Below are 24,318 nucleotides of genomic sequence, written 5' to 3' on the forward strand. Positions count from 1 at the left end.
ATCACAATGGAAGTCACCTGGCTCACCTCAACCAAAAAAAGCTCGACAAGTGAAATCGAATGTGAAAACGATGTCAATCTGTTTTTTTGACATCAAAGGGATCATACACACTGAATTTGTCCCTGAAAACCAGACAGTAAACCAACAATTCTACTTGGAGGTTATGAAACAGTTTCACAGAAGTTTGTCACGAAAATGTCCAGCTTTGTGGGATTCTGGCGTGTGGTTCTTGCATCACGACAACACTCCCACACACTCAGCTCTCAGTGTTCGCCAGTTTTTGGCCTCAATGGAGACGACTTCCTTGACCCACGTGCTCTATTCACCGGCTTTAGCACCCTCAGACTTCTTTCTGTTCTCGAGGATGAAAAGAGACTTGAGAGGGAAACGTTTCGCAGGTGTGGAAGACGTAAAACGCAATGTCATGAAAGTGCTAGCAGGTATCAAAGAGGACGAATTTAAAAGGTGCTTCAAACACTGGAATGAACATTCGGACAAGTGCATTAATGCTAATGGAGAGTACTTCGAAGGAGATTAGAGTTGTATTTGCAAACAATAAAGTATATGCTTTCTAGAAAGAAAGTCCGGTTTTTTTTGGGTCCTCCCTTGTACTCTAACATAACGGAATTGTTTTTCCTATTTATCTGAGGTGACATAAATTTTTCTACGTTTAGAGCAAGTTGCCATTCACTGTGACAAATAGAAATTCTGCCTTGGTTACCAGATATCGCCTTACAGTCACTCAACTATGACACTACCCCATACACTACAGCGTCATCAACAAACAGTCACAGGCTGCTGCTCACACACACAAGAGTTGTCCTATCACATTTTGCTGTGGTATTCCCGATGATACACTTGTCTCTGAAGAACACCCACCATCATCAAGGACAATATATGGCTTCTATACTTAGGAAGTCGTTGAGGCATTCACATATCAGAGAATGTATTCTGTACGCTCAGTCTGCAGTGGAGCATTGCATCAAACACTTTACGGAAATCTAGGAATATGGAATCTGCCTGTAGCTCACAAGTTAAAAGAAAATCATTGCTGACAATTTGAGATGAGCATGAAGCAATTCACCCCTACAATTCCAAACCTAGCCATTACAGTGTTTGAAAAACACTATCATGGTTAAAAGAGCCCTCATTTGTGACCAATATAAGCTGTAAGAAGTGTGGAACTGTAGTACTGTGCTGGATAATCCATTAACTGAACTAAACTCTGGGTTTAAAAACATTTGGCCCCACTGCTTGCACACATTGTTCATGGTAGACGTTGTAATTGCTTCTCCACCAGTACTCTTCATACCTTATTCTTAAAAGTGCGCATGCCACAAAGGCAGCTGATGGGTGTCAATTCCCAGATAATCCAACACCATCGTCTCAGTTGCTATAGTATGAATGATGGCCAGTTATCTGTGGTTTGAGTGAACCAGTCCGTGATAAATTTCTTCAGATCTGAATGGCGCTTGTAGCCAGAGCGAGTTTAATAGCCAAGTGCACAAGCAGCTGCTTGGGGCACCCACCTGAGAGGCCAGAGACACAGTTTGTGTACAGGCTGTATCATAATTAGTAACAAAAATTAACACTGCTGAAAATATACAATAATGGAAGTAAAACTGTTGGCAGAAACAATGGTCTGCAAATGATTCATCAGATAGATTGCTCCCCCCACCTCATCCATCGAGGAGACTGCCAAGGGGCCTAATTTTTTCTGCCTCATGCACAGGTCACCAGTTAATCTTCCAATGATAGGTGCAATCCTGCACACTGCGCCCAAGCACTCCTCCTCAAGAACTCACCGTAAATTCTAGTTCTCATATGCCCAGCTACGTTACACAAACAAACTAGTCATCCAAAAAACCTGTACACTGTCTGCATAATTTGTTACATAATTTTACACTTTACTGATTTTTCTGAGAAGTTTGCTTTGGCCATCTTCATCACAAAGCAGTTGCCGGAATAAAGATCAGACAACACGGCATTGTGCTGTTGCATGGAGATGTTATATTCAGTGATAAATTTCTCCAGATTACAAAGGCACATGTAGGCAGGACCTTTGTCAATGTCATCAATGTTCCACTATTGGTCAGACACTTCCTTCAAGAGTGACTACATGGTTTTAAATTTATCCTGAGAATTAGCTATTCTATTCACATATCACATGATTTTTGTCTTCCTAATAACAATTTTAAGCACTTTACAACACTGTCTGTAATGGGTTATTGCAGCTCAGTAATGACTAATTGTAACATTTTGACAAACTCCCACTTTGTTCTAAATGATATCTTTAGCCCATCAAGTCAGCCACCCATGATGCATCTTAATTCTAATAACATGTTTAAAATGTTCTAAGGGAAAGCAACTTTCAAAGAGCATGAGAAATGTGTTAAAGAAAGCATTACATTTATTGTCTATGTTATTAGCACTATAAACATCATGCCACTCTTGCTCTTCAATGAGATTTCAAAAACTCCAAATTACACTACACCGCAGTAGAAGTGTAATTAGAAGAGATTTACCTAACAGATACTGCACATAAGAAACTTAGTTCCTTCTTAAATAACTTCTAGCTGGAAGTAAATCCAGTTTTTCTTCAAAATATGCAGAACCTATTTGAACAAAGCCTATTTCACTGAGAAGGAAGAACACTATTTAATTCTCATGACCAGCTGTATCCAGAAATAAAATTATGTTATTTACAAAAGTAAATCTAATCATTAAAACAAGTAAATATCTTCCCCCTTCCCAAAAAAAAGAAAAAATCCAAGAGTAAAACAGAATTAAAACTGGACATTAATAACTGACCCATAAACCAACCTCACCCAATCTGCAATGTAATAAATTTGTCATGAAAGATGAAAATTTTTCCCATTATGGGACACAATCACAGATTTCCTATTTTTCCCTTGAGCAGCTTCCTTAGGCAGGCTGAGCACACCTCCAGATCTAGCTCAAACTTTCATTGTCACTGATGTTTCCACCTACAATTTACAAACAGTACTAGCAGTTCTCTCTCTGGATGAGCTCCCATATCACTTTTCACCAAATTCAGGTCATTTTTAAAATAATATACAAAAACTCTGGACAAATGAGCAGAAATCAACCACACATTGATGAGAGGTTAACAGTAGCATTGCACGTACAAGGGTCACTCAGTAAGTAATGACCCATATTTTTATTCTCAGAGCATATTTATTGTTAACAGTCAGAATTTTTCTACACAGTCTCCATCACGCTCCATGGCTGTACACCAACATTGTGGAAGACCATGTATTCCCTGCTGATAAAAGCTCTTTCCAGCACAGAGTGGTGCACCCAGATTTTGTCTCCCGTTACAATCCATGACAGAAAGGCCTCTCTGTCAGTCTCAAAATGCTCCAACAATTCAGTTGAAATGGCCTTTCTTTGAATCTTGTGGTCCACTGTGAGCATTCATGGAACCAATCGTGAGTATCTCTTTGGATATTCGAGAATGTCAATCATTGCAGGCACATTTCCAATGCTGACCGACAACTACAGAGCCAATTTTTGAGTTGTGATGCGCTGGTCAGAATGGATAATGGCATCCGCACGATTCAGAATGGATAATGGCATCCGCACGATTCAGCATGTCTGGAGCAGTGGCTGTGACAGGACATCCCATCACGAGTGGCTGGTCGTGGAGCTCTGTTTCTTCATTTCCTGAGGCTGAAACTTCGCCCAACTGTACTCCTATCAACTGCAGCATCCCCGTACACTGCACACAAGCGTTTATGGATGTTCACCATGGTTTCTTTTCCTGCATACAATAATTCAACAGCAGCATGTTGCTTGTAACATGAGTCATATGTAGACACCATTTTGATGCTGTACTATGGCTCTGGCATCTGCCAGAATGCTTCGAAACTTCACAGGCGCACAGAACAAATATCAAATGTGAAGCACCAAGAAAGATGTTTGTCTATGTATACTACAGGCTTTTAAAAAAAATATGGGGCATTACTTATTGAACAAACCTAGACAATTTAGATGTAAATATAAACAATAATTTCACACAGATTATATGGAAGATGATGGCACAGACACATTGTTACTGTCACTTGTGTAGTACTGTTTAGTCTGTGTATTTGCTCTAGAAGTTTATTTTCATTAAGTATCAAATTGCATAAGCCCATACAAGGGAGGCTAACAAATGTGGCTATTATCACTGTCAGAGCTTTTACTGTTTTTAATTTAAATCATTAATTACCTCCATTTGTTCACAAAGCTTAATTACAGAAAATGCTTTTTCAATTGATGCATTAGAACTGAAATAGCTAGTGAAAATTCAACCAAACTTCTAATAAGTTTTAGACAAACTCATTCTTGTGAAAATGAGTACAAATTTCCTGCCTTTTTCACTAACATTAATATTTGATTTTATATTCCAATCTAGCAGTTTACCTTCATGATATTAACATACTAAACAGCACGTGACAAACAGTTTTCTGTCATCTCAGTGAAGTTCATGACACTATATTTTATTAAACTATATATTTTTGAACGCTAATCCAGCTGATGATTTTTCTTGGGGTGGGCCACTTCATTGGCTGAAAAGGTTCCAAAAATGGTTCACATCATTCACTGGTATATCCATAGAGCAGATATCATAAAAGCTGTGGTGATACTATTAAACTAATCAAGTGTCACTTGCCCTCACTTTCCAACATGTTTAACTGCTGTCAAAAATATTTCAAAGTTTCTGGCTTCTAATTCTGGTATAACAAAATTATTTTGTCTGCAACTTCAATTACAGTTACAATTTCTTTTTCAGTGACCAGAATATTGTTCAAAAAATCGATTAATCGACTTGAAAAGAACTGAAAGATGATGAAGGAAAAAAATTGTTCAGGGTGATTGGACACTTGTCAAGGGACAGGAAATAGGATTTTAATGCTTGGAAGAGATATGTAGTTACTCTTTCAACAGCTGATAGGGGAGATAACCACCTACTTTTACTACGACCTAAATCTTTCTTATACTCCACTTCAGCAAACTCACAGGCTGATTTTCGTTTTTCAACTCATACAGAGTAAATATGGAAAGGACAGGTTTTACCAATTATGAGCTGTATATCAATGAGTAAGCTGTCTGTGCCAATTTGGACAGTATTCTGCACTATATGAGGGCATCCCACATGTACTACATTATTTTCACTCTCTTCTTCCAATTTAAAACTCTGATTTTTTTGCATCTTTCCTTTTCTTTTGCCAGATTGCAGTGTTACAAACTTTTTCTTAAGAATGAAATTTTACAATACATATAAAGCACACGAACACAAAAACCCTGCACTTAACACCAAAGGTCACCAACTCCAACACTCACATTAAGATATCTGGCTTGTAAACCTGAAGGAACCACCTTCATACCCATGTGGCAGGGAGAATCTATCACCACTGACATAGACTACGTTTCTTTCAAATCCATCATTTGTTCCATAGCAAAGGGTGATATCATGTTAATGAAAGGTGATTTGGTTTTCATGTATGACCACAAGAACTTCTTCAACACTGATTTAATTATTGCACAAGTGTGCATTCTTGCACTACAAATTGCTAATCCATATCTGAACCTACCTTCACTAATAAGTAGTTATCCAGTTTTGATCTTGAAGAGTTTACCTGAAGCACAGCTTTATCTCTGTTGATATCATATGAGTTACTATGTTGGTGTCCTCTGTATCCAAAGGTAAATTTCGCACAACAAACAAACAGGAATTCTTGCTGTTTGTTGCTGTTTAGTTTCCACTTCTTTTTTTCCATTATTAACACAGGTAACGTTAAGATAAAGTCAGTCAAACTCACTGCTGAAAGCACTTGAAACATTAAACTGTGACACAATAGAACAACACACTGAAGTTGAATATTAATGTAGCCAGGTCCTAACTGGGACCCTACAACCACCAACATTTTCCCCACATCCTGCTGGTTGCCTAGGGACTGTGCCACAGGCGTTTCATTATCCAAGGCACCAGTTTACCGCTATGCTGCATGTGCACAGTGATCATGAAACTATTAACTTCATCCAGGATCATGTGGCTACACACATCTGTGCATGCATCATTCATAGTGGCACTGTGATCACAGTCACGCAATTATGCACCTGTCAGTCCATCTGCCTTTACGGGCAACACCAAGGCCACCAGCAGGCAGACAGTTCTTCCACTCTGGGCATTTATATTGGCCTCTTGCGGCCCACCAGTCAGAGCCTCATCATCTGTCTTACCCATACATCAGTATCGTAGTGTCCTTTGTGGCCACCAGTGATCACGCCGTTACTCCCATCAGTCACTGATGCCTACCAATGTCATCACTCGCTCATCGCGGGGCCCTGCTGGTTGAGTGCCGCATCCTAGATGCCATCCATCCTTGCTGACAGTGCCATCACTGCACGGCAACATCACCCTTGCTGGAGACCACCAGCAGACAGACAGTTCTCCCATTCTGGGCAATTACACTGGCCACTTGCGGCCCAACAGTCAGAATCTAACCATCTGTCTTGTCAGCCTGTCTGTATTGTCCTGTCCTTTGTCATCACCACTGGTCATGCCATTTCTTCCCTCAGTCACTGACGCTTGCCAAAATCATCACTCCATTGGCAGCATTGCATCCCAGGGGACCTCCTGCTCAAGCACCATATCCCTGCTGCTGCCAATGTCTGTTGACCACAATCCTCTTGCCACTCTGTCAATCACCGAGCACCTGCTGCACCCTGTTGGGCATCACCAAGCACCAGCTGTATCCTAGCCACAGCACCAAGCTGGATCCAGACCACATCCGGAAGAGCTTTCTATATTTTAATACCATCCGTCTTCTTGTTGTTATGCTTGTGCAATAAACCCTTGCAGATGTCACTGGGAACCACTGTTTAATTCCTGTGTCCTTGCCACCATGCAAGGACACAAACAGAGCATGATGCCAAAGATTTCAGAACTTCAAAATTGATGTTTAAAGACAGGTGATTAGTTTAGAAACACAAAAAGACATGCTACATACCATGAAAATCCAGGACATTCCACAGACTCAAAAGAGGATTTGCGGACATTCTGTTGAATTTTGTTAAAAATTGAGACAGATCTGGAAAAATCTGTATGAATGGGAACCCTACCCATACAATATGTGGAAATGCCACCACTGGAGGTATGGAGTCAGTGGAGGACCCTGATTTACCCTCCACAAGGAGTACATAGTTACTGAGTATCAACAAATATATATTTCTTTGCACTGCATAACAACTGACACACATTCCTTGTGGTAGAACAAACCATGGTATTCTGCTGACTTTGCCGTCCTCTCCTCTCCCTCTCATGATATTGTTCCCATGTACACTGTGGAAGAACTTCTGATACCGCGGTACTGTTCAGAATCTGTAAGTGGAAACAATGGTGACAATGGTAGTTTATGTCAAGCCTAGAGGCATGCTCATATGGCCCAGTTGTTCTGGTTTGTATCTTCATCTGGCACAAAATTTTGTTAGACATAACATATTCAGGTGGAGATATACTGATTTAACTGGTCATCAAATTTTATGGAACTTTTTCACAGTGCAGCATTTAAATAACTCCAACAGACCTGACATGTACCAATAAAATATACAATTTTCACGAACTCAGTGTCAAATTGATGCTCTGAGTCAATCTACACAGCACAGAATATAAATTATTCATCACTGAACATTTTATATACACTACTTTCAGCTTGAGAAAAAGTTACCGTATGTTTGAACTGCTACTGAAAATGGGTCACACAATAAGAAAAATGTCAGAACCAATGTACAAACCAGTGGACAGATTAAATATCCTCTGAAAGTCTGTTGTGTACTTTGATTACATTAATTTGGCAGTGGTTGGGATGAGGTGGCTGGAACTAAACAATGTTCATCGGACATATCACATGATAAGGATTTCACATGTCTAAGAGCAAGTGGATAAGTAGGTATAATGAGAGATACCAATGGCCTTCACAAGCATGTTAAGAATTATGTGCCTACAGATTTTTCAAATATGTTCTCTTATATGATACGATGTGCCACACAGATCCATTATACATCAAAAGAATGCATTTGCACATGGAGATACATATTCACTTACTGATGCTATTCTATTATTCTGGAGACTAAGTACATGAAAATTGCTAATGAATTTTGTTCCTTCCAGTTCACTTATTGATGTTATGAAATTGTTATCTGCATCAAGTTCACGTATTCCTTCATAAGTAGGATCAGTGCTCAGTGCAGCTAAAGATGTAATCTGCAATAGAGAAAAACAATGTACACCCTCTGCCAGGCAGTTAATTGCAAACTGCAAATTAATCATCTAGATGCAGATGAAAGATAACATGTATTTCCAGCCAATATAGCCTGGTCAGCATAATTACATTAGAATCATACACATAATCTTCTACGACAGTATGTTCTAATCATTAAAATATATTACAAACTCATGACTTAAATAGTACAGAATTAAGGCAGCAGAAAATGCTATACAAGGAAAACTGTCAGTGCATATGCAATATCTTCAACATAAAATGTCAGAGATAAATTGCAAAACAGGAAACTTAAGTTGCTGAAGTTAATATTAATATTTCCAAAACAGGTGACAGTATTTATCGTCAAAATTTAGACCATGTCCACAGAATATATGCTATTATGGGAAAAATGGAATTCCACCATGGTATGGAAATGTAATGTTATTACCACATACATAACAAAAAAAACTCTCAGTACAAAAACAAGTTACATAAAATTGAACAGTTGAAATCACAAGAGCTAAAAGTAGCATTTCACACAAAAAAAAATAAATCACAAGGATTGAAAGTAGTGTTGTGTACAGTATGTACTGATGGGTCAAGATTGCAAAGATTTCGCAGTGGACTTTGAATAGCTCACTAGCCTGCAACAGGAGGTGGTGGGTGGGAGAGTGTATAGATCACATCCTGCTCTTGGTTTAACCACAGATAAATGAACTACAAGATGCGCTCCTGGGAGTAGAAGTGACATTGTGCTAGAGCAGAATACTGAGTGGATGTAATGAACATCAAGATGTCATTTTGGAGGTGAGGATAAGTGTTAAAGTATTATATCTGTTATCTCACAGCAGGATCAGACGTAGTCACACCCCGTCAATGTATGTGGTAGAGTTGTTCAAATTGTTAGTGAGATGGGGAAAACTGATTGGTAGCTGATTGTGCAGTGAATTTGTTACTGTCAGTGGACAATATGGTGTAGTAATTATACTTTTGGAGAAAGAGAGGGGGGGGGGGGGTGTAGACTGTAGAAAGAGGAGAATGGGAGATGTAGAAGCTACTAAAAGAGAGAAGCACATGAATATAAGCCTGTCTGTCTTAATCGCAAAAAATAACCTCTACTTAACTTGCATTCATAAGTTTGTAGGTTCCTTACAAATGGCTCTAGTCCATTATCCAGTGGGGAAGATCTGTATTTCCACCAATAAAAGTGCAAAAAAGAAACGTAAACAATGTAAGTTCATTTAAGTGCAACGAATGGAACAGTAGAGAAACTTTGAAAGGGCAGAGAATGGCTTTTTATAGAACCTGGCACCAACTCACCAGTAAAGAAGGCTATAATGTAATAGGCATCTGTAACCCAAAACACATCTATTGTGTCAGTAATGGAGTAGTAATAAGGATTACGAAAAAGAAATATTAGTTTGAAAGAAAACACAATAAACAATAATATTAACACAGGTAAAAATACTTCAGGATAACTACAATAACCAATGTAAGTCAAGAAAGAGTATTTGATTATTCAATAAAAGAAACTTGTAGCAAAAACAGTCTAATTTAAACCATACAATCTTAATAAGAACAATGTTACTTGTTACTTACATTGTTGTTAGAAACATTCAGATAATATGTATTCTGTGGTAAGTTTGGAGGTAGGCTAGTTAAATTGCTATTGGAGCAATCAGCCATCACACTGAATGATGGTTCTCTTCCAATGAACATAGTCCTTGCAGCATCACATTTGCATACTGGTGGACATGTCTGCTCCGCCTATTGGGAAAAGAAAAATCATAATATTTATTTATGTTATTCTTGAAGTTTTCCTGACAAGATAGAATATTTCATCAAGTTTCATGTGTACATCTGGGACATCATTATTCCCTCTTCCAATCAATCACCAGTTTCACCACATAACATTAAAAAACGACTTCTTCTGTTCTCATATCTACTAGTTCGATAGAGGGATGGGGGCTATAGGACATCTTGTGCACAATATATCAATCCATAAGAAGTTATACTTACCGATATTGAGCTGTCATCGTCCTTTGTAGATTCTGAATGTTGTTAGAACTTTGACTGACAGGAGACAAGTACTGTCTGATACTGACACTTACCAAGGTAAACTGGTACGCCCAAAGCTTGTGTCAAATATCTCTTCTTGAAAACAGTAATGACATTGGCATTTTTATATAATTCACAATACTTTTTAGCTCCAGCAACACTTACATAAAATTTAATAGGTAGTTTGGCCTTTCCCCTATTAAGAGACTGTATAATTTTGTTCATAGCTGTAGCTCAGCAGTTGCAGAATACTTCAACGAAGATAATAAGTCATGTGTCAGCTGCACAAGAAAACCTTTATTTGGTTCACTTTACCAGTTTCTTAAGTTTAAACTGTCATCTTCAGAAGTGAAACAGGCTCAAGTCATTGCAGGCCAACAGAAAAATAACAATCGGGCACTAGTGTCCTACAAGGGATTCGCAAAAAAATAATACATAAAGCAAGTGTTTTAAAAGCAAATGTACAAAAATTGAACAGGAAATATGAAACAGATTTTTTTTAAAACAGATGTAAAGTAGTTAAGCTTAAGAGCCACAACATACCTTTCCTACAGGGTCAATAAAACAGAGTACCATCTCTGAAAATGTATGACACGCGTGACGAGTGGCAAACAGTTAACTTTCAAATTTCATATTGTACATAGCACATGCGAGAAAAGTCAGCCACCAAACTGACGACATGAAGAGCACTGAACACACCTATGTACAAAGTGGGAGCTCTAGCGTACATACAAACCTGATTCTGCAACAGGTAATGTGCAAATACGCATTAAATCTTATAAAACCACTTAAAATGATTAACAGAAGACAGTAAACCATGGACCAAGTGTTAAGCAGACAGACACATAGAAATAACATCATTACTACGTGAAGGGAGAAAAAAAGGAAGGTAAACTGTTTAAATGTTATCATCATTTTATGGTGGCAACATCGGCTACTGGAACAGCAGTAATACATTGCACTGTTTAATATCTTGGAGATGAGGCCAGCCGCTGGATGCGCATTAGCAGGAAACACAAGTGAGTGAGCTGCAGTCCAGCTTCGATAGCAGGAAGTGGATAACACCAAGTTGAGGATGTGCGAGGGGTCCCAGCAAGTGTTTACAAGCTGCTTTACTGTGTGCAAACATTCCTGTAGCATGTCTAGGTGCTAAGTAAAACTTGGTGCATGGAAACTAAAAACCTTGGTTGGCATCTAAAAAGTCAGCAAGTGACAGTTACACATTAAAAATAAGTAGTAGTTCATGGTTATACAGAGGAGACATTGTCAGATTGTAAAAAATCTATGTTATATAAATGCGTTAGTACATGTTGGATAGAAAAGATACAATAAAATTACTTTAAAACCTGTGAGCAAGTCAGCATCAAATGAGTAGTCAGATAAAACAAGAGCTGGACATGATGTAGATCAAAGTAAATCATTTAACAGAGAAGCTATACAATCAAAAAATAATCTGTCTTTCAGTGTGATTTGTACCATTAATTTTTTACATTCTAGACAATGTCTTCTCGGTATAACCACGAACTAATACTTATTTTTAATGTGTAACTGTCACATGCTGACTTTTTAAATGTCTACCAAGGTTTATTATTTCCCAAATACCAAGTTTGGCTTAGCATCTAGATACGTTACAGGCACGTTTCCATACAGAAAGTCAACTTGTAAACATGCGCTGGGGCCCCTCGCACAGCTTCGACTCGGCAGCATCCACTTCTTACTATCGAAGCTCGACTGTAGCTCACTCACTTGTCTTTCTTGCTAACATATGTAAAGCGGCCAGCCTCATCTGCAGGAACTTAATGTATCACTGCTGTTCTCGTGGCCCATGGCGCTACTATAAAATGATGATAAAATTTGAACAGCTTACCTCCCTTTGTTTATACCTTTACATAGTAATGATGTGATTTTTAAATGTCTGCTTATTTAACACTTGGCCCATGGTTTACTGTCTTCTGTTAATCATTTTAAGTGGTTTTATAAGGATTAATGCATACTTGCTCTTTACCTGCTGCAGAATTTATGACAAATTGTGTGTACAACAGAGCTCCCACTTTGTATATAGGTGTGTTCAATCCCCTACATGTCGTCACTCTGGTGGTTGACTTCTCTAACATGTACTATGTACAATGTGAAAATTGACAGTTAACTGTTTGCCACTCATCGCACGTATAATATATTTTTAGAAATGTCACTCTGTTTTAATTGGCTCAGTCACAAAGGTATGTTGTAGCTCTTAAGCTAAACTATTTTACATTTATTTTAATGAACCTGTTTTACTTCTGCTGCTGGAACTTTGTGCATTTGTTTTTAACACAATTGCTATATGAAACTTCCTGGCAGATTAAAACTGTGTGCCGGACCGAGACTCGAACTTGGGACCTCTGAGTCTCGGTCCGGCACACAGTTTTAATCTGCCAGGAAGTTTCATATCAGCGCACACTCCGCTGTAGAGTGAAAATTTCACTCTACAATTGCTATATGGTTTACCAATGATTTGAGTCTATTTCACTTGTGTAGATGACACAAGAAGAATATGGAATCCATCCACTTTGATTTGTTTTCATTTTTCAATCATCCAATTCTGACTGACATTTTAAAACCCATTTATATTTCGAGTCATGAAATTTTGGTAAACGTTGCTTCAGTTCATGCAGTCTTTGCCTTTTTGGTTCACAGCTGCCCGACAAAAGTGTTTTGTTGCAAACCGTGCAAATGGCTATAGATAAATCAGTGGTACTTTTATTAAAGTATGTCCAAATTGGATTCTTCTCTCTCTGTTGTGACATTTTATAACCAAAAAAATTAAAGTAAATTACAGAATAAGTAAACTGAACTAGATGTAACTACCACAAAAAATTCCACATCATATTAAAAACGTTACAGCCCTGCTTATCTACTAGTAGGTAAAATATTCTTTACGTGTACTACAAAACCGCCAAGTATATGCTACAAAATGCTATAGCCTGGACATGACTAATGGCATATCACACCATAATACAAAATACAGACAAACTAATAATTTGTTTGCTTCCACAAGTAGCCTTTAAAACACCTTTCTTGGGAGCGTTAGTTTCATACAGCCATCTTCATTTCCATTTTTGCAATCGACAAACAACTCAATATATCTTCTGTTTGTCATTCCTAATTACTAGTGTACATAAGTTACAGTCAGTAAATCAACTTCAAAGAGTGCTGCGGAATCTAGTTCAAAAAATAACATCACAGTTGTGACTAAAAGTGGAATTGTTGTCGAAAAGTTATGCAAACTGAACCGGAACCACATGACCATGTTTTCTAAATTCACCTTGATTATTAAAGGAAAAAACCCCTTGCTTTCGAAGAAACTCATTAATAAAACCTTTCTATGTAAGAATAACATGACAACCCATTCTATTAAGTACAATACCAAGTCAAATTGTTACTAACTCAGTATAAGATTACCACTATCAGATACGATTACATTATATTGTGATTAACAACAAGTCACTCACACTTTTTACACATGAGGAAAGACTCTCCTAACAGTTAAATGGCACCTCACTATTAGAAGTCAAGCACTACTGTTGACTGAATCCATTCCGAACGTGACCTAACTTCATCTGTGAGTTCACAAAAACTGGTTTAGAATGAGCTGAAGATTTGGCTGATTTATGGCCAAAACCAATATTTTTGGTTGAAACTGAAATTTTGATCAGTCCTTACAAAATACATTTCAGTTGTTCTTGTCTAACTGATAGTAACCTTTTAGCAATTCCTTGTGACAATGAGAAATTGCCTCCTGCGTAAGCCATAATCAGATGGCTGAAGATGCTGTTCTCTTTTTAATAACCAGGTAGTGACCCTAAAAGTTGTCTATTCTTAACCTATTACATTTTTTCTGCGAACTAAAATAATTTTGAAAATGTTGTTATCTCTCACTTCTCTTCACTGCTACTTCAACCTCTCAATATTATCACATTTTGAGATTAACTCCAGATTCCTGAGCCACTATATGCAGTTTGTTTCTTTACATCACACCATAAGATTATTTTTATGCACAAAGGCCCACTACACACTTTCTCTGTGCATTCATACTTTTCTGTGGTTCAGAATTTATTTCTTCAAACATATTTATTTCATCTTAGGTCTTTTTTTATTTTTTATTTTTTTATTACAATATACTATATTAATTTGACAGCATATTATTTCTCCAATAGGTTCATCACCCTTCTATGTTCCCAATACTGGATTCGTTGTCTTCATGAATTCTGAAAGACATTCATAAAAATTTTCTTTGTATCATCATGGGTGTCTCCACATATTCTTTCAGAAGCAATTTTGAATTCCAGTCATATTCATCTCCCCTTGTCCTCATATCAAGTGAGTCCCTCTCATCCTGGCATATGAGTTACTTGGCCCTCATTCCCAACCTTCCAAGCCTTATCTCCCTTCCTCTCTGATGAAAGAACTAATGGTTCCAAAACCTTGGAAAAGATTTTTGTTATTTTTACTGTGTCTACTGCCAACATTGCAATTTTGACTCTTGAAAGTAAGAATTGACCAGCCATGCTGTCTTCTACATCTACCTCTACATCAACATCTACAGTCTGCGAATCACTGTTGGGTGCATGGCAGAGAATATGTTCCATTGTGCCACTTATTAAGGTTTCTTCCCATTCCATTTCCATAAGAAGTGGGAAGAATGACTGTTTGAATGTCTCTGTGCAAGCTGTAATTATTCTAATTTTGCCCTTACGATATCTATTTGAGTGACACTTAGGAGATTGTAGTATATTCCTAGAGCCATCATTTAAAGCCAGTTCTTGAAATTCTGTCAGTAAACTTTCTTGGGATAGTTCACATCCATCTTCATGAGTATGCCAGTTCAGTTTCTTCAGTGATTCTGTAACACTTTCCCACAGCTCAAACAAACATGTCACCATCTGTGCTGCCCTTCTCTGTATGCATGCAGTATCCTCTGACAGTCCTATTTGGTATGGATTCCACACAATTGAACAATATGCTAGAATGGGTCACACAAGTGATTTGTCAGCAATCTCTTTTTAGACTGACTGCACTTCCCCAATATTCTAACAATAAACTGAAGTCTACTCACAACTGAGCCTACGTGATCATCCCATTTCATGTCCTTACAAAGTGTTACATCCAGGTTTTGTACCAGTTGGCCAACTCACTGATATTATACTCATAGGACACTACATTTTTTTCATTTTGTGAAGTACAAAATTTTACATTTTTGGACATTTAAAGCAAGCTGCTAATCTGTACAGCACTTTGAAATCTTATCAAAATGTGACTGAATATTAATGCAGCTTCTTTCAGACAGTACTTCATTACACATAACTGCATTATCTGCAAAAAGTCTGCGGATACTATTAATATTTTCTTCAAGGTCATTAATATACAAAGTGAACAGCAAGGGTCCCAGCACACTTCCTTGAGGCATACCCGAAGTTGCTACTACAACTAACGATGAATCTCCATCCAAGATAACATTCTGCACCCTCCCTACCAAAAAGCCCTCAATCCAGTCACAAATTTCACTCAAAACCCCATATGATCATACATTTGAAAATAAGCATACTTGTGGTACTGAGTCAAATGCTTTTCATGAATCACGAGATATTGCATATACATGACTGCCTTGATCCAAAGCTTTCAGTATGTCATGTGACAAAAGTACAATTTGGGTTTCACATGATCAATGTTTACATAATCCATGCTGGTTGGCATGGAGGAGGTCATTATGTTCAAGATACCTTATTATGTTTGAGCTCAGAATATATTCTAAGATTCCCCTACGAATCAGTGTCAAGTATACCGGATGGTATTTTTGTGGGTCACTTCTACTACCATTCTTGTAGATGGGTGTGACCTGTGCTTTCTTCCAACTACTGGGCACAGTTTTTTGTTCGAGGGATCTACAACAGATTATAGTTAGAAGAGGGTCTAGTTCAGCTGCACGTTCAGTATAGAATCTGATAGGGATTCAATCATGCCCAGGAGCTTTATTCAATTTTAACAATTTCAGCTGTTTCTCAACATCACTGACATTAATACTGATTTCACTCACCCCTTCAGTGGTATGAAGATTAAATTGGGGCAATTCTCCTGGGTTTTCATTAGTAAAGGAATACTTGAAAACAGAGTTAAGCATTTCAGATTTTGCTTGGTTACCCTCAATTTCAGTTACTGTCTCATTTGCTAGGGACTGGACATTATCTTTGGTGCCACTCAGTTCCTTTACATATGACTAGAATTTCTTTCGGTTTTGTAAAAGATCATTTGACAAAATTCTGCTAAGGTAGTCATTGAAGACTTCATGTATCATTCCCTTGTAAAAGTGTTTCATTCAGCATCTCTCTATCTATAGTCCTACAATTTATTTTTCACTTCTTTAGAAGTTTCTTTACAGTGGTTGTATAGCATGGAGGGTTCCTCTCATTATGAACTGTTCTACCGAATTCATATCTATCCAGCACAAGGTCAACCATTCTTTTAAACAGGCAATAGTTCCTTCACATGCTCCTGCCCTCCGCTGAAAGTTTCGACTTCTCACTGAGATATGACACAACTGACTTCTTATCTAGTTTACTGAGCATATACATCTTTTGTCTTGTTTTAGTTGTCCTTTGTAGTTTAGTAATCACTGTTGCTACAACCGCATCATGGTCACTGATACTAGTTTCGACATGGACATCCTCAAAGGGGTCTATTTGTTGCCATTATATACAATATATTTCCATCATGCGTGGAATTCTGAACTATCTGTTCTAGATAGTTTTCAGGAGCAGCATTTAGTAATGTTTCACAGGATGTTTTATCATGCCCACCACTAATAAAACTGTTATTTTCCCAAAGGATTGTTGGATGATTAATGTTCCACCAACAATTACAGTTTGATTGGGGAACTTCCATACACGCTAACTGAAGTGTCCTTGTAATTTTATATTTTTTTGTAGTGCAGTGGTGGAGGGAGGGGGGGGGGGGAGAGAGAGAGAGGGGTGAGAGAGAGAGAGGGGGGGGGGGGGAGAGAGAGAGAGAGAGAGAGAGAGAGAGAGAGAGAGAGAGAGAGAGAGAGAGAGAGAGACTTACCTTGATAGATTCTTCCAGTGCTTTTAGTGAATATTTATCAGTTGAATTAAACCAGTGGAATGTCTTATTTGCTAAACAGTATGTGTCATTAGGATTTCTGAAGTCAACAGGATCACTCCGATTTGGAGCCAGCAGGCTCTTCACGTCTGTGCACCACAATTTGAAATTTCCTGAAATAAAAAGTAAAACAATTAGTGAAGTTGTTTCAGAGCTGCACATAGAAACTTCTAGCGTCTATGATAAAATATTGTTTTTTCATGTACTATTACAGTTTCCTGTTGTTTCATTAAGGTTATAACTGTTTTTAGTTACCAGACACATACTACTTACCTGAGATATCTAATGTAAGGTTCCTGATGGACATGAGGCTTTTTGGTAAGCTTGAAAGATTATTCCTCGATAGATCTAATATTTTGACCTGATTCAATGACGCAAATGTGTTGTCATCTATTTCAGAAATAGAATTGCCTGAGAAGTTTAGACATACAGTCGTGTTGTGCAGCTCACCACTGATACGCTTCAGTTTCCCACCAGTGATGCTTAGGACGTCAAAATTAAATATTTTTGTTATGCTTACATCCACTGTATCATAACTAGCATTATATACATATAGAGAACGAATATTTGCATTTTTGGCTGTTAAAAAGAGAAAAAAAATTAGTTACAAAGAGCAGGTGAATACTGCTGTAGCTGTATAATGTAATCCAGTACCAATGAAAGAAAATATGAAGAAAAATAAAATGGAATACATATATTATAAATTTAGACTTACGGGCTATTTGTGCAACAGCTTCCTTCAGGTGGAAATCACTGTCTAGGTGGCAACAGAGCAAAGTAGTGTAGTTAGTCAATGCGCAGCAGTTCTCCACACACAGGGTGGTGTTCACGTGCAAGCAACTCTCCACTTCAGTGCCTGCTGCATTCCACAGAGCTGGTAGGAACATCAGCAGCAGGCAGCATAGCGGCAGTCTAGCAACTGGCACACCACCCTGCATCTGAAATTGCACAAAATTTTATGTACAATGTGGCAAAAATTTTAAAAAAGACTATGATATGTAACAAGATAATGTTCTGCAGTGACACAGAAAAAGTAAATTGCATGTTGACTCATCAAATAAGTAACAGTATGTAAAAGTCTATGAGATAGTGGTGGTTTCTATTGAAATATTTGAAATATGAACTACAAATTTATGTTAGTACCCTGCGAACAGAGATTACAATTTAATCAATGACAATAGCTTACAACATAAACTGACACTAAAATGCATTTCAAAAACAGTAAATGCTATTCAAGCGTAAGTATTCATCCATGCATCCCAACACATGATAACGTACACAGTAAATATGCAACACGCTTTCATAAACCACTAATTAAAATGCTGTGAACACACGTTCCAGAAACATGGAAGAAAATTCGTCATTTTATTGTTACTCAATTGGTACAATGTGATACGAAACCAAGTCTTTTTTTTTTGGTCACTTTCACAGTCATGAAATGAACTTTCTGTCTCAAACTACAACTGTGTAATTTACCACAGCAAAATCACCATTAACATTTTAAATTCCCTCTATTATGGAGCATAACCACCCCCCATGAACCATGGACCTTGCCGTTGGTGGGGAGGCTTGCGTGCCTCAACAACACAGATAGCCGTACCGTAGGTGCAACCACAACGGAGGGGTATCTGTTGAGAGGCCAGACAAACATGTGGTTCCTGAAGAGGGGCAGCAGCATTTTCAGTAGTTGCAGGGGCAACAGTCTGGATGATTGACTGATCTGGCCTTGTAACATTAACCAAAACGGCCTTGCTGTTGTGGTACAGCGAACGGCTGAAAGCAAGGGGAAACTACAGTCGTAATTTTTCCTGAGGGCATGCAGCTTTACTGTATGGTTAAATGATGATGGCGTCCTCTTGGGTAAAATATTCCGGAGGTAAAATAGTCCCCCATTCGGATCTCCGGGCGGGGACTACTCAAGAGGACATCGTTATCAGGAGAAAGAAAACTGGCATTCTACGGATCGGAGCGTGGAATGTCAGATCCCTTAATCAGGCAGGTAGGTTAGAAAATTTAAAAAGGGAAATAGATAGGTTAAAGTTAGATATAGTGGGAGTTAGTGAAGTTCGGTGGCAGGAGGAACAAGACTTCTGGTCAGGTGAAAACAGGGTTACAAATACAAAATCAAATAGGGGTAATGCAGGAGTAGGTTTAATAATGAATAAAAAAAATAGGAGTGTGGGTAAGCTACTAGAAACAGCATAGTGAACGTATTATAGTGGCCAAGATAGACACGAAGCCCACGCCTACTACAGTGGTACAAGTTTATATGCCAACTAGCTCTGCAGATGATGAAGAAATTGAAGAAATGTATGATGAGATAAAAGAAATTATTCAGATAGTGGAGGGAGACGAAAATTTAATAGTCATGGGAGACTAGAATTCGACAGTAGGAAAAGGGAGAGAAGCAAACATAGTAGGTGAATATGGATTGGGGCTAAGAAATGAAAGAGGAAGCCGTCTGTTAGAATTTTGCACAGAGCATAACTTAATCATATCTAACACTTGGTTCAAGAATCATAAAAGAAGGTTGTATGCATGGAAGAATCCTGGAGATACTAAAAGGTATCAGACAGATTATATAATGGTAAAACAGAGATTTAGGAACCAGGTTTTAAATTGTAGGGCATTTCCAGGGGCAGATGTGGACTCTGACCACAATCTATTGGTTATGAACTGTAGATTAAAACTGAAGAAACTGCAAAAAGGTGGGAATTTAAGGTGATGGGACCTGGATAAACTGACTAAACCAGAGGTTGTACAGAGTTTCAGGGAGAGCATAAAGGAACAATTGACAGGAATGGGGGAAAGAAATACAGTAGAAGACGAATGGGTAGCTCTGAGGGATGAAGTAGTGAAGGCAGCAGAGAATCAAGTACGTAAAATGACGAGGGCTAGTAGAAATCCTTGGATAACAGAAGAAATATTGAATTTAATTGATGAAAGGAGAAAATATAAAAATGCAGTAAATGAAGCAGGCAAAAAGGAATACAAACGTCTCGAAAATGAGATCGACAGGAAGTGCAAAAAGTCTAAGCAGGCATGGCTAGAGGACAAATGTAAGGATGCGGAGGCTTATCTCACTAGGGGTAAGATAGTTACAGCCTACAGGAAAATTAGAGAGATCTTTGGAAAAAAGAGAGCCACTTGTATGAATATCAAGACCTCGGATGGAAACCCAGTTCTAAGCAAATAGGGGAAAGCAGAAAGGTGGAAGGAGTATATAGAGGGTCTATACAAGGGTGATGCACTTGCGGACAGTATTATGGAAATGGAAGAGGATGTAGATGAAGATGAAATGGGAGATACGATACTGCGTGAAGAGTTTGACAGAGCACTGAAAGACCTGAGTCGAAACAAGGCCCCGGGAGTAGACAACATCCCATTAGAACTACTGATGGCCTTGGGAGAGCCAGTCCTGACAAAATTCTTCCATCTGGTGAGCAAGATGTACGAGACAGGCGAAATACCCTCAGACTTCAAGAAGAATATAATAATTCCAATCCCAAAGAAAGCAGGTGTTGACAGATGTGAAAATTACCGAACTATCAGTTTAATAAGTCACAGCTGCAAAATGCTAACACGAATTATTTACAGGCGAATGGAAAAACTGATAGAAGCCGACCTCGGGGAAGATCACTTCAGATTCCGTAGAAATCTTGGAACACGTAGGCAATACTGACCTTAAGACTTATCTTAGAAGAAAGATTAAGGAAAGGCAAACCTACGTTTCTAGCATTTGTAGACTTGGAGAAAGCTTTTGACAATGTTGACAGGAATACTCTCTTTCAAATTCTAAAGGTGGCAGGGGTAAAATACAGGGAGCGAAAGGCTATTTACAATTTGTACAGAAACCAGATGGCAGTTATAAGAGTCGAGGGGCATGAAAGGGAAGCAGTGGTTGGGATGGGAGTGAGACAGGGTTGTAGCCTTTCCCCGATGTTATTCAATCTGTATATTGAGCAAGCAGTAAAGGAAACAAAAGAAAAATTTGGAGTAGGTATTAAAATCCAGGGAGAAGAAATAAAAACTTTGAGGTTCGCCGATGACATTGTAATTCTGTCAGAGACAGCAAAGGACTTGGAAGAACAATTGAATGGAATGGACAGTGTCTTGAAAGGAAGATATAAGACGAACATCAACCAAAGCAAAACAAGGCTAATGGAATGTAGTCGAGATAAGTCGGGTGATGCTGAGGGAATTAGATTAGGAAATGAGACACTTAAAGTAGTAAAGGAGTTTTGCTATTTGGGGAGCAAAATAACTGATGATGGCCGAAGTAGAGAGGATATAAAATGTAGACTGGCAATGGCAAGGAAAGCGTTTCTGAAGAAGAGAAATTTGTTAACATCGAGTATAGATTTAAGTGTCAGGAAGTCGTTCCTGAAAGTATTTGTATGTAGTGTAGCCATGTATGGAAGTGAAATATGGACAGTAAATATTTTGGACAAGAAGAGAATAGAAGCTTTTGAAATGTGGTGCTACAGAAGAATGTTGAAGATTAGGTGGGTAGATCACGTAACTAATGAGGAGGTATTGAATAGGATTGGGGAGAAGAGAAGTTTGTGGCACAACTTGACTAGAAGAAGGGATCGGCTGGTAGGACATGTCCTGAGGCATCAAGGGATCACAAATTTGGCATTGGAGGGCAGCGTGAAGGGTAAAAGTCGTAGAGGGAGACCCAAGAGATGAATACCCTAAGCAGATTCTGAAGGATGTAGGTTGCAGTAGGTACTGGTAGATGAAGGAGCTAGGACAGGATAGGTTAGCATGGAGAGCTGCATCAAACCAGTCTCAGGACTGAAGACCACAACAACAACAACAACAACAACAACAACAACAATGGAGCATAGACACATTAACAATTTAAAAATGCTAAGAATCTACAGACTGAACTGAATAGTTGTTGACAGCATCCATGTCATATTACAGCCTGTCGCATTTTTATTTTTCTCAATTTTTGCAAGACCATCAGAGGAAAAAGTACTTGGTCACATAATCACAACATTATATATTCCTAGTGACCTGCTCTGGCTTTCCATGGGAAGCACTAAATATTTATGGCCAGACAACTCGTAAATAATACACACAAACCTTTCTGGTGAATGTGTGTATCTAAAAGTGAAAACCGTATCCTAAATCTTAAAAGTCATTCTGGTGGGACCTTCATTTGTAAAATGTATAGAAGAAAAAATATACACAGATATATATATTCTGCTAAAAAATAATTTTGTTTGGCCCAGTGACCTGGTACTGAGCATTTCAATCAGATGACATTTCTGCAACTAGCATGTTCCTAACCTATCTCAGTTATCCAACCAGGGAAACGGGATCTACAGTTTAACATGGAATCCAAACCAAATTTATTTTCTGGTGAATCACCACATCACTGTGAGGAAAATGTTAGATTATAAAGCAGGCTGAAAAAATTGCGGTTCGACCGGGATTTAATAGTGTGATCTTCGCGGTTCAAGGCACGCACTTGATCGCTAGAACTCATGGTCTGAGACAGTTTCCAGTCATATTTTGCTGTTCCCTGGAGTTGCGGCAGCTGTTTATTTTACTGATTTTCTAACCAGATACTGCCTTCCTCTATAGCTGACCAGCTAATGTTGTTGTTGTGGTCTTCAGTCCTGAGACTGGTTTGATGCAGCTCTCCATGCTACTCTATCCTGTGCAAGCACCTTCATCTCCCAGTACCTACTGCAGCCCACATCCTTCTGAATCTGCTTAGTGTATTCATCTCTTGGTCTCCCTCTACGATTTTTACCCTCCACGCTGCCCTCCAATACTAAATTGGTGATCCCTCGATGTCTCAGAACATGTCCTACCAACCGATCCCTTCTTCTAGTCAAGTTGTGCCACAAGCTCCTCTTCTCCCTAATTCTATTCAATACCTCCTCAATAGTTATGTGATCTACCCATCTAATCTTCTTCAGCATTCTTCTGTAGCACCACATTTCGAAAGCTTCTATTCTCTTCTTGTCTAAACTCTTTATCGCCCATGTTTCACTTCCATACATGGCTACACTCCATACAAATACTTTCAGAAACGACTTCCTGACACTTAAATCTACACTCGATGTTAACAAATTTTTCTTCTTCAGAAACGCTTTCCTTGCCATTGCCAGTCTACATTTTATATCCTCTCTACTTCGACCATCATCAGTTATTTTGCTCCCCAAATAGCAAAACTCCTTCACTACTTTAAGTGTCTCATTTCCTAATCTAATTCCCTCAGCATCACCCGACTTAATTCGACTACACTTCATTATCCTCGTTTTGCTTTTGCTCCCATCATTTCCACGAGATGTCACTGCAAATACCAATTAAACACGGAAAAGATAATAAAACATATATGTCACATTTCTTATTATTTAATGGTAATAAACTGAGGTGACAGAAGTCATGGGGTGACGAAATGCACATATAAAGAAGGTGGTGGTATCGCGTACACAAGGTATAAAAGGGCAAATCACTGGTGGAGCTGTCATTTGTACTCAGGTGATTCATGTGAACAGATTTCTGATGCGATTAAGGCCACACAACAGGAATTAACAGGCTTTTGACTGTGGAAGAGTTGTTGGAGCTACATGCATGAGACATTCCATTTTGGAAATCATTAGGGAATTCAAGATTCAAAGATCCACAGTGTCGAGAGTGTCCCGAAAATAGCAAATTTCCCGGCATTTCCTCTCATCACAGATAATGCAGTGCCCTACAGCCTTCACTTAGCTGAGAGCTGCAGCTTTTGCGTAGAGTTGTCATTGCTAACAGACAAGCAACGATGCATGAAATAATCACAGAAATCAATGTGGGACATATGACAAATGTATCC

The 24,318-nt window shown here is 38.4% G+C and overlaps 1 protein-coding gene across 1 annotated transcript in view; it reads right to left on the reverse strand.

Moving 5' to 3' along the window:
- Positions 1-24,318, reverse strand: part of LOC124618088 (protein halfway) — a 98,428-nt gene that overhangs the window by 39,823 nt on the left and 34,287 nt on the right. The window contains exons 2-6 of the mRNA XM_047145317.1: positions 18,196-18,418; positions 17,754-18,059; positions 17,424-17,593; positions 9,870-10,037; positions 8,114-8,272 (exon numbers count right to left, since the gene is read on the reverse strand). Of these exons, the coding sequence (XP_047001273.1) occupies positions 8,114-8,272; positions 9,870-10,037; positions 17,424-17,593; positions 17,754-18,059; positions 18,196-18,418 (1,026 nt within the window). The remainder of the gene's footprint in view (positions 1-8,113; positions 8,273-9,869; positions 10,038-17,423; positions 17,594-17,753; positions 18,060-18,195; positions 18,419-24,318) is intronic.

Source organism: Schistocerca americana, chromosome 1, assembly GCF_021461395.2.
Source record: "Schistocerca americana isolate TAMUIC-IGC-003095 chromosome 1, iqSchAmer2.1, whole genome shotgun sequence".
NCBI lineage: Eukaryota > Metazoa > Arthropoda > Insecta > Orthoptera > Acrididae > Schistocerca > Schistocerca americana.